Raw genomic sequence first — 12,313 nt, forward strand, 5'->3', positions numbered from 1 at the left:
TTTTTTTTTGTCTACACTCGTCTTTGACCTAAGCTCGGTGTTGTAGCTCTTATTTGAGTGTATTAAAGGTCTTCCTGTTGTATTAGCTGATGGCTCTTGGCAGAGTCCCAATGCCCCGTGTTAGTGAAGCTGTTCACAGTAGTCTACTGGGTCAGGACCGGGTCCGAGCGTGGGCGTGATGACGCGTGTAGGGCACTATGTAGGGGATGTGTAGCGATTCGAGACGCGACGGCGCGTCTCTGGTGAACTGACCGGGTCGGGGAGCGTCATGACTCGAGCGCACGTGCTCCTCCGCCGCAGTCACATGACTGATCTCCACCGATGTCTTCCTCGTTTTGACGACGCAGAAAAGAAGGGTCCGTCGTGGCGGTGGTCCTGATCTGCTCCAGAAGTGTGTCCAGACAAACAGGAGCGCGCCTAAATACGCTGCCGTGGAGTGTGTGAGGAACAGGGTTAATGCCGAGCTGAGCCGTGGTCGCGGTTGACTTTGTTTTGACGCAGCAAACCTCGAACACCAGCCGAAAAGGAGATTTCTTAAAATTATGATAAAGTAGTCCGTGGATGTTTAAACTGTCTTGTAGTGTTGATAATTTAATTCTGGTTCGGTAGTTTAATTTAGTAAACACCAGTCGCGCAAGAGTCTACTCCACATTAAAAATGTCTAAATACACCAGCTTTCCGGAGCCAAACGACGATCACAACCCGTTCCAGGTAGTGTTTGGGTTTTGTTTTTTCAGTGACAGTAATGATATTTGTCGTTTTTAAAAATAATACCTGTTGTTTCCTGTTTATACTATTTTTATCTGCACAGGATCCTGCTGTGACCCAACACAGCAGTAACACAGACTACCCCACACTGGACCTGTACAACCCCTTTGACAACAGAACTACTGGGGTGAGAAAGAGAGGGCGAAACTAACAAGTAAATAAAGAGAGAGGCATGAGGGAGTGGGCGGCTGCTCTGAAGGAGGGAGAAAAGTAAATATAAAGAGGAGAAAGAGTAGGAGACAGATATAGAAATGGAGAGAATGGATAGAGGGGAAGAGAGCTGCTGAAGTAAGAGGGAGAGAGAAATTTCCAGGGGGTAGTGAATGGCTCCTCTGAGAGAGACTGAGATAGGGAAAGACGAAGTAGCTGTTGAAGGACATTAAGAACAGAATATGCCTGTGTGTGTAGATATAGAGAAAATAAAATATGGATAGAAAGAAAAGGGAATGATGAAAATGATGAAAGGGAGAAGTGCTCTGAAAATGATGGGGATAGAAGTGGAAATAACAGAAAAATAAGAAATATTTGTAAGAAAGAAGTGTATAAGACAGGAAAAAGGCAACAATTGATATGAAGGATGTACGAGAGAGAAAGAGAAAGCACAGGGCTGGTCTGAGAGAAGGAGGGAAACATTCTCAGAGGTTTAACTCATATCAAAGGCCAGCTGTGAGGAGGAAGAGCTAGACAGATGTCATGTGACAGCTGCCGCTCCCCAAAGTCATATGTATCCATCTAAGAGATATTACCAAGAACCTGTTTTGAAAATAAGGCTTTTGTATATAATTTCACATTCCTTCTCAACATATCAGAAGATTGTTGCATCCAGGAAACACATCATGCATTTATCAATCAAGTCAGGTTCAAATCTATTGAAGTTTCATATTAAAAATAAAAAAAAATGATTAAGAAAATTATGTAAAAAAAAAACAACAAAACAATAAATTCTGGATTACAGTATGCTTGCAGAGTCAGAATTGTATTTTTTTTTTTTTCAAAATCCTGCTTGACTTACTTCAACCTGCAGTCATTGTTTTAACTGGTGTATTTTATTTAATGTACTATAAAAATATTAAAAAGTAGAGCCCAGGTTCAAGGAACAAAATGAACTATAGAAATACAGCATAATATTACTACATTCATTAATATTATTTTATTTTTTATTTTTTACAAAGAGAGCACATCTGTGACTGTAATAGGGTAACCTTGAGGTTATTCATTATGCTTTATGTTCAGATGAGATATGCAAACTTTGTACAGTTGTCTACAGGGTGTGACCCAATGGAGCAAATATTTGTGATTTTAATCTTAGGCTTTCTGCTGCACTCTGAGAAGATAATACAGAGAATGGTTAATTTAATTTCACTCAATCTATGCCAAATGAAGTCACTTAAACAAAATTAAACTTCTTATTTTTTAAATTTAAAACCCTATTAAAATTACATATTATTTTAATATGTATGTAGACATGTCACAGATGTTTGCAATTATAGGTTACTCTTTTGTAATGTACACTTTTTTTATTTATTTGTTTTTATTTACAGCCTCCACCTCCTTATGAGGCCACATCCCCTACTGCACCACCCCCTGTTCAGACTCCACCCAGCAGAACCACACCCACAGAACCCAGAAATTATGGGTCATACGGCACACAGGTATTTTTACAGACACTTGATAGGAAAATGAAATTTCCACATCTGTCTTACAAAGATGCCTGTAGTGTTCATCAAATATCTAATGGGCATTTTGTATTAGCATTCACGTGTTTTCTAATGTTTAGTGAGTAGAACATGAAACGACATTTAATTGAACTTAATTCAGTGATTGAATGTGATGTTCAGCGTAGTTTTACATTTTGTCCCTTTTTAAAAAATGGACCTATTGTTACTGCTTATTAAATAGCAACAGGGTAAAAAAAAAACACAAGTCTATTAATAATTAGCATTATTCAGAACACAGTGTTGTCTGTTAACCAGACTCCTCTCTTTTTTAAAACAGACAGCTGTGAATGCCACCACTGCAGATCTCCTGAGGAAGCAGGAGGAACTGGAGAGAAAGGCGAAGGAGCTAGAGAGAAGGGAGAGAGAGCTAAATTCTCACAGTCTTGGCCCTGGATCCAGTGAGTGTTGCTGATCTGATTAAAGACTATACCAGGCCCTGTCCGTTGTAGCTCTCCGACAAAGTGAGCGGTGTCCCATTCACCTCAGATAGATGAAAAAAGGTGATTAGTGAGAAGGATGGGACAAGGAGCCATCCTGTCATTCACTCATTTTTACTGATATGACATAGGCTTTTTTTGTCAGCTACAGTGATCATTCACCTATTAGCCTCAACATTAAAACTACTGCTTTGAAGTGAATAGCATTATCTCAGAACAGTGGCACTTATCAAGTCCCACTTGACTTATTTGGCTGCAAGTGAACTGTCTTTTTTTTAAGTTGATCATTTAGAAGCAGGAAATATGGACAAACATAAATATGTAGGCAAATTTGACAAGGGCTAAATTGAGTCTAGATGACTGTTATCTGCTGATTACCGTTTTAATTTTATGGCTTGTCCATGTATGTAGCCCATAGCCTAGCAATTGCCTCACAATTTATTAGCATTTACACTGTCCTTCCGGAGGAAATGACTGTCATAAAACCACTTCTGACATGACATTTTTTGGGTTGTCTCATTCTGAGCACAACACTGATGCCAACAAGTTAGATGGTGATGAACTGTATTTTACAGTGGCTTTAACGGCAGTTCAGGTAATTAGAGCAGAGTTCATCTACATCAGAGGTGTACCTGATAAAGTGACCAGTGGGTGTAGTTTGTAAGTCACCTAATAATAAAACTGAAGTTGTATATTAAAGGGAGGGAGACCAGTGAGGGACAGCAGGAGTAGAAAGGAATGACTGAATGAACATTTTACTTGAAGCAATTAATGAATAAGGCTACTGTTGTCATGATACCAAAATGATGACTTTCGATACGATACCTGCCTAAATATCTCGATACCACTACTAAAACGTTACCATGGCAAAATCCTAAAACATCAGGAGAAGTAATGTACGTTCTCTAAAGCTGAGGGCGGTCGGCAAAAACGCTGCTATCTGCTTGTTTAGTGTGACGCCACACGTGACGTTTCACCATTTCTGGGTCCCTTCGACGTTATGTCATAGATTCATAACACTTGTTTACTGTTTGAATAAAGCTGAATACTTCAATCAGTTGTGATCTCAGTTCAGAAAAAGGAATAAATTCAACATAAAAGGAAGCAAATGTGTTTTTGGTAGCACTCTTTGAACATTCACAGCTCATTCTGACCCTGATTCTGACTGTGCTGCTTCGTCTCTGGAGCAGACAAGTCGCTTCATGGGAGCTTTGAGTTGTTTTTAATGACAAAGTATTGAGATACTTTTCTAGTATCGGTATACTGTGCAACACTAAATAAGGCATTAATGGAATGATACACTTGTCCTTTCAGCTCGTCAGAATAATTGGCCTCCTTTGCCGTCTTTCTGTCCGGTGGGACCCTGCTTCTATCAGGACATCGATGTGGAGATCAGCCAGGCGTTCCAACGCATTGTCTCCATCATGTACTACTTCTGGATGTGTAAGATAATTTTTAACTATGTGTTTACCTACACTGAACGAGCACTGGATTAGGAGCAACGACCTTGTATTTGCAGGCATTTTCCAATTTGTTCAGCTCCACTGACCATACAGGAGCATTTTACAGTACTACAATTTCAGACTGTTGTCCTCCTATTTCTCTGCATGTTTTTTTTGCCCCCATTTTTTCCTGTTCTTCAGTGGTCAGTACCCTCACAGGACCACCTCAGAGCAGGTATTATTTTGGTGGTGGCTCATTATCAGCTGTGACACAACACACAATGACACACCACCACAATCAGTGTCACTGCAGCGCTGAGTATGATCCAACACCCAAGTCATACCTGCACTGTGGTGGTCCTGAGCAGGTGAAATGGGGATAAAAATGAAAGAACCATGTGGACTACAGTCTGTAATTGTAAAACTACAAAGCGCTCCTGTATGGTCAGTGGAGCTGATAAAATGGACAGTGGATGCATGTAACAAGTAGTAGTTGTCTAAGGGTACATTTCAAGTGGCTATTTATGTGTGTGTGCTCTTTGGGGTCTAAAATGGTAAGTCTAGATTGAACTGCATGAGGATTTGAATGTGTTCATCCACAAGAAAGTAAGGTGAAGTACTCATGTTTGGTGATTTGTTCTGGATCACAAGCACCACTCAAATCTTCCAAATGGTATTGGATTGTGCTTCATCATGCCGCAGAATTCAGTTCCAATGATGCACATACCAGTGCTGCTGGGTTTTACATCCCACTAGCTGATGCTTGCCAAAGTTAGTATTCTCCAGATCACCCCATTCTACTGAATATGCCTTTCTATAGAGAGGATTTAAAATGGTTTTATAACTGAATGTCTGTCAATGGGTGCTCCTCGAAGAAAACATTACAGCTTGCACTAACTTGGATTTTCCACTAGAGGTCTAAAAACTCAGATTTACTTTTGATGCATTAACTTTGAGTATAATATCTCATAATGACTAATCACTTCATCTCAGGTATAAAATGCAAATTCAGTGTATTAGATTATTAAGCTAATTTTGAAATTTTAATGGTATTTTCTATAGTTTTATAATTTGCTTGCTGTTTTTCACATTCTCTCTTCAGTTATTGATAATTTCTCTTATATTTCATCTCTCTTTAGTTACGGCTTGCACCCTGGCCTTTAACTTCCTATCCTGCTTGTCTCTGTTCTGTGTGGATGTCCAAAGTGGAGTGGGCCTGGGCCTAGCCATCCTCTGGCTTCTCCTTTTTACTCCTTGCTCTTTTGTCTGTTGGTACAGACCTGTGTACAAAGCTTTCAGGTACAGGCTTAATTTCATTTTTGCACACATAATGTAATGAGTTTTAGCTGGTTACATTATTGCCATAAAATGCATGTTAACTTATACGATTCACAGCGTGAGGAATCTAAAACATTATTTTTGATTTATCAAGGTAAAAAACTGTAACTAATGCATAACGGAAAGTCATGGTGCTTTTACACTGCATGGCATTGTGTCAGCACGGTTTGACAAGCTTTCCCCTGGTCACTTTTCCACTAACATGGTTCCCCTGCCAAACCCAAACGTAGGCATTGACGTTGCAAAATCCCATCTCTAACGTTTTGGGGCGATTGATACGTCTCTCTGGCCAATCAGTGCTCAGCAAGATTTACACGTCACTTTTAGTACCTACTCAGCTCGCTTCATACTAGGTGTGAGCAGGAACTAAAAAAAAAAAAAAAAGTACCCGGTTCCAGGGACCAGGTACCAGATTTGGCTAGTGGAAAATAAGAGTCAAGTAGGTTCCATGCAGTGGAAAAGCACCTTAAGTCATTTGCCACATTTTTAGATGCAAGGCACCTTGTTAAACTGACTTGTAAGTCTGACATACTCAACCACTCACAATCAGAGACAGCCCTACACTGGGCAATTGTGCTAGACATCATTGACCTGTTATGTTCTTGTTAATGAATGTTTCTCTCTCTCTCTTTGTGCCATTAGGAGTGATAGTTCTTTCAACTTCTTTACGTTCTTCTTCATTTTCTTTACCCAAGTGGTTGTCTATGTCATTATGACAATTGGAATCCCTGGCTGGGGCTTCAGGTGAGATGACTAATGCAAGGCAGGTAGCCCTGAATGTGATTCGTAATGTGTTTAAAGTTAGTTTAGTCTGGTTTTGCCACTCTGATCTGTTTCACTTGTCACTAACTCATTTCTTCATTCCTCTTCCTTTCTCTGTGTCTCAGTGGATGGATAGTGGGTCTTTATGGATTTAAGAAAAATGCTGGCGTAGGGGTGATCATGCTGATAAATGCTGTGCTCTTCACTGCCCAGTCCGCCATGGGAGTGATTTTACTCAAGAAGGTAAATAGAAGGCCTACTAAACAGTTGTTTTACAGTATAAATTTCTAGGTATCTGGGTTTCACACGTAGTCCTTTTTGGAGAGTTTTCAAATTGTTACATTTTTACTTGTACTCATATGTCTGTAAGTAAGAACATGTTGTAATTCTTCAAATACAGGTTGTAGTACATCTTTTGTTCTGCATACTTTTCACCCTGTTCTTCAATAGTCAGCAACCAGAGCAGGTATGACTTGGTTGGTGGATCACTCTCAGCGCTGTACTGAAACTCCCTTAGTGGTGGTGTATTAATGTGTGTTGCACTATACCAATGGATCAGAGACAGCAGTGCTGCTGGAGTTTTTACTTCACTCTGTCCACTCACTGTTCCCTCTGTTAGTCACACCTATTTAGTTGTTCCACTTCGTTGATGTAAAATCAGACACAGTAGCTGATCTGCTTTTGGTCACTGGACAATTCTCAGTCCAGCAGTGATGCTGAGGGGTTTAAAAACTCACTCGTACAAGCACAACAGTCAGTGACATGCCATGAGAATGATCCATCAATAAAATCATACGTAAAGCATGTTGCTGGTGGACTACAGTCTGTGACTGTAGAGCTGCAACATGCTCCTGTATTGCGTTTGAGCATTGAGAGAATGTAAAGTGAGTCTAGAAATAAGAATGTGGTCATGATATTATGGTTGATCAGTGAATAACTTTAAATGTAGGTTTTTTAAGACTCTAATTTTGTTCTTCTATTAATATTATTTTTTTTTTTGTTTAACTATTTTTCTTGTAATTTTTAACCAAGTAAATAGAACTGAAAAAAAATCTGCTTCAGTCTTGAAGACCTTGGGTCATTCTCCAATTAATGAGCTTGTCTTTTAACAAACATTAGCTTGTTAGATACCTTAAATATGTCAGTTAGCTGTCTGTTGTTAGGGAAAGAACCTGTTAAGCCACGCACTAAGTATATATGTAAAAGAGTTTAACTTGCAGTGCATCAGTCCCATTTTCCTATGTGTCCCTGACTGAGGATGCGGAGATTTTACAGCTCTATTTGCATAGCAGTTTACTTTGCATTAACACATATCTGATAAGGAGCTTTTTATTGTATTTAGTCATTTGAGAGTCATAATTAATATGTATACCTTGCATCAGTCACCTTCATGCTTGTGTTAAAGCACATGATGCTTGTTGGTAAACCTTAGGCTTGTTATTTTATATATCAGGCTTCTATTTATTGTTTTATTTTCTATATATTTTTTTTTTTTTTTTTTTTTAATTAAGGCAGATCTGAGTAATAATCAATGTTTTATTTTATGAACAAAGGAATTACATGCATGTAAAAAAAAAAAAAAAAACTCTACATATATATGACTAATCCGCCATATAATTAAAACCACCAAACTAATATTGAGTACATACCCCTTGGGCTGTCAAAAACAGCATTACACTTTCTTGGCATGGACACCACATTACTGTCTCACACTAAAATGTGAGACAGTAATTTTAGCTTTTGAAAGTATTTTTATTTTACTGTTTGGTTTGTATTAGAGCACTTTTCCACCAATGAGGAACTGGAAGAGTTCCTGTTTGCAAATTAAATTTGGAATTGTTCTGTGCGTTTCCACCAACAAAAAACTCTCGCAAATCAGAAAATTCAGTTCCCAGCTGGAACCAAACCAGAATTGTTTTTTCAGCACAAACTGTGATGTTGTCCGTGGGCGTGTCGAGATTCAGTAACTCAAGATAGACTTCAGAGGCTCAAACACGGCATTGCCCAGTGGAGCTGGACAGGGTCATTTACAACTTAAATTGTAAATAAATAAATCGTAAATTGTAAAACGTAAATAAATAATAGGAAATAAAACAGGAACACACCCCGTTTGTGTGTGTATCTGCGACTGTGTTTAGCACAACACCATGCACGTTGGTCATGTTGGCTTTCTTGTATTAATTAACTTACATTATGACACGTTCTATTTAATATAGTGGTTGCAGGAAGAGACTGTCTCTCTTGCTCTCTATTTTTTCCCCATTTAATTTCAAATTTAAAGTTAACAAAGTGGTGCATCACCATTGAAGATTTCTCCTTTGTACATTGAGCCCGTGTTTACACTCACCTTGCCACTGTGTATACTTGGACCTGTTTGTACAATCAACTCATGTCCATATGAGACTCCACGCCTCATAAAGATGTAGCTCTGTTATCAAGTGACACACCACATTAATATCACGTTAGATGTTGCTCTGATATGGTGACATGGAATTATGAATGTATGTTTTATGTCCTGTGCCATGTGTAGACACTTTTGGCGGAGCATAGGGGTCAGCATGGGCCCTCTGACTGATCTGCAGCTATGCAGCCTCATATGCCCTAAGCACAATGAGTTCTGACAGCTTTCTTTCACAGTCTGCATTAATATTTTCAGCTACATATGCAACAGTAGCTATTCTGTGGGATCAGAACAGGGGAGCTAGCTTTGTGGACCAATATTTGTCTATGCTATCCACCACACACAAGGAACACCCCACAAGATCCACAGTTTTGGAGATGAACCTGTTGTCTGGCCGTCTTTGTTTGCCACTTGTCAAAGCCACTAAGGTTCTTTCATGTCCCCATGTTGCAGCTTCCAACACAGACTGTTCACTTGATCCTTAATATATCCCAACCCTTGGCAGGTGCCTTTGTAACAAGATTATGAATGTTCACGTTTCCTGTCTGTGCTTTTAATATTGTGACTGATTTGCTATGTAGTAAGTGGTTCCAAACCACTCACTGTTGTAACCCTATTTTCTATTGTTCACAAAGCTGGGTGATGCTTTTGAGGGGAGCTGTAGTTGATCATGTTTCCTGCTGTTGCATTTTTTAGTTTGATACTCACTGATGTATCCATATTCTACCCAGAAACAAGAATAGTCTTAACTTTTAAAGTCATTTCAATCAGTACTTGCACAATGTATATATGAAAACAGTGCAAGGAGCAGGGCTTCTGCACATATACTATTTATTAATTCAATTTTTATTTTTTCTCTTCCTCATTCAAAGTCTTTTTCATATTAATTTTTTTTTCATTCCCTCAGGTCCACTCTCTGTACAGGCAGACTGGAGCCAGCTTCCAGAAAGCCCAGGCTGAATTTGCTACAGGAGTGTTTTCCAATCAGGCAGTGCGCCAAGCAGCTGCACAAGCCACAGCCACGGCAGCCCAGGGGGCCTTCACAGGAGCCCGGTAGAGTGGAAGAAAAGGGCAGATTGGGGGGGTGGGGATGAAGATAAAGCTGAAGGACTCTACAAGAACATGAACAACCATTCAAGATTGTGGTATATTCCTACTTATAATACTTAGTCCAGCTCCAGAAAGACACCTACATGCTTAAGAGTACTTAACAATGTAATATTGTCCCCTTATTAGCTTTTTATCTGGGCTGGATGGTTATACACAGTATGTGGAGGTGAATGATTTCAGATACTGTTTCTCAGTTCTGACATCAGTGCAGCTGATAAACTGATTGTCAAGGAGAGCCTAACCAAGTATTCAAATATTGAATCAATTAATTGGCCATATCCTGGGTCAGTGGCATCAAAACAAGCAAAGGGAAAATGTATGGTAAAGCATTGATTGATGACCATAAATCAGTTACCAATTCAGTGGATTGATGATAAGTAATGAATACTCATTTAGTTCTGCAAGAAAAGCCGCAGTGTGTTTACAAGCAGGAGAAAAATGAAGTAATAAAGAATCATAATGAAGTTTAGATATAATATATAATGGGGGGTGCCACCACCACCAAAAGCCAGATTGTGAGTTATGAAAGGGCCGTAAATTTAAACCTTAACTGCAGAGTTTATACAACCATGTGACTACTTGCTAAATAAACTGATTTACAATATGTAGTGTAGCATAAAGCATTCAAATTGCTGGTCAAAAACAACATAAACCCTTAATGAACAGTGCAACTGGTGTGTAAATAAATATATAAAAATTGCATTCTGTAAGATTTAATTGTTTTAATTTTTGCTCTTTCTCACAATACCTGCCAAAATTAACTATGAGAATCTTTGCCACATTTTTCACAGAAATATTTTGTTTCCATATCTTACACAATGCTGCTTTTACACATATTAATAAAATATTATATGCTCCAGGGGGATTAATGGAGTTGACAACTGCTGACATTGTGCCCTGCTCCTGGTTCTAAAAATGACACTGGTGTTTGCCAAATATGCTGTTCCAGATGTATATCATCGTAGGTGGCGGATTAATCTTTTCAGAAATATCTTGCTTGTAAATGTAAAATGCACGTGATTTTAGCAAACATGTAATTGCTAACTTTAAAGGCATTTCTAAACTCCAAATATTAAGCCTTAAAGTTTGCAGAGAGATGGCACCAGTTCTGTATATACAGTATAGTAAATTATCTCTCTAAAGGTCAGAATGAACAATTAATTAACAGCAACCAACCAGAAATTTTCCTAAATATATAATGTACTTGATTGTTTATGACGTAGCACAAGTGGAACCGTTCCAGACTGTTAGGCAAGGAGCAAAAGTGTCATCAGTTAAAAACCCAAGCTACTTTTCTGAAATGTTTTTGTTAGCTTTGTAAGAACTAACATTTCTGTGCTTTTTCTTTAACTTAAACAGAGAATGCCAATCTAAGATTATGCCTAATGCCAAATTTATATCTTCAAATGTGTTTTGGGTGTTTTTGATATTGGTGCTGTAGGCTATGTTTTGTCATGTTTGTCAATGTGGTTATTTTGTTTTAATAAAATGAATATCCATCTAAGATGCAGTTGTAATATGTGTACTGTATAAAGAGTGGGCTTTATTACTTTACCCTTATGCAAGTGGGTTAATGTGTGTCTAATCTCTCCTTAAAAAATGAATAACTTTTACTCTGTGGCCATTTGTACTGAATGAAATAAATGAATTGTGGCCTCAGACATATACTTTAAGCCAAAATGTACACATTTCTTCAATGAGATTAAGCAATATGGCACCATAAAAATTATTTATTTATTTATTATTAATTTATTTAATGGGTGGTGCAACAGTTTGTGTCGCTCCAGTATCCTGAGGTTGTGAGTTTGAGCATCGCTCTGGGTCACTGTCTGTGAGGAGTTTGGTGTGTTCTCCCCATGTCTGAGTGGGTTTCCTCTGGGTGCTCCAGTTTCCTCCCACGGTCCAAGAACACTTTGGTAGGTGGATTGGCTACACAAAAGTGTCCATAGGTGTGAATGTGTGTGTTTTGGTCACTCGCCCTGTGAAGAATTGGCGACCCCTTCAGGGTGTGTTCCCGCCTTTCGCCTAATGTTTCTGGATATTCTCCCGACCCACCTAGAAAAGCGGTGACAGACAATGAATGAATTATTTAATGTGTAAGAGCATTCCTTGGTTTTTGGTTATATTTTATACCTTATTAAAAACGTATAACTTACTGAGCATAAAATATCATCACTATAAACAACCTACAGAATTTTGCTTAATCATGCTAAATACAGTTGGGAAGCAATGGGTTAATCGGATGTTGTGGTTCCAGTGAAATGAATCAGCGTGTAAATGTGGTGGTGTTGTAACTGCTCATAAATGCTAAATGGGGTTATGTTGTTGTTGTTGGAT

At 38.6% G+C, this 12,313-nt stretch overlaps 1 protein-coding gene across 2 annotated transcripts; it reads left to right on the forward strand.

The window, feature by feature from the left end:
- Positions 1-295: 295 nt before the first annotated feature.
- scamp3 (secretory carrier membrane protein 3) lies at positions 296-11,471 on the forward strand. 2 transcript variants are annotated; one of them, XM_066675654.1, is made up of 9 exons: positions 299-711; positions 812-895; positions 2,310-2,420; positions 2,764-2,884; positions 4,238-4,366; positions 5,505-5,664; positions 6,346-6,447; positions 6,591-6,708; positions 9,774-11,471. In XM_066675654.1, exons 1-9 carry the CDS (start codon positions 658-660, stop codon positions 9,921-9,923), a joined length of 1,029 nt encoding a protein of 342 aa, XP_066531751.1. In that variant the 5' UTR covers positions 299-657; the 3' UTR covers positions 9,924-11,471. The 2 variants fall into 2 exon arrangements, with proteins under 2 accessions (XP_066531752.1, XP_066531751.1); XM_066675655.1 differs by lacking the exon at positions 812-895 and having other exon boundaries at positions 296-711.
- Positions 11,472-12,313: the final 842 nt, after the last annotated feature.

Source organism: Hoplias malabaricus, chromosome 6 (assembly GCF_029633855.1).
Source record: "Hoplias malabaricus isolate fHopMal1 chromosome 6, fHopMal1.hap1, whole genome shotgun sequence".
Lineage (NCBI taxonomy): Eukaryota > Metazoa > Chordata > Actinopteri > Characiformes > Erythrinidae > Hoplias > Hoplias malabaricus.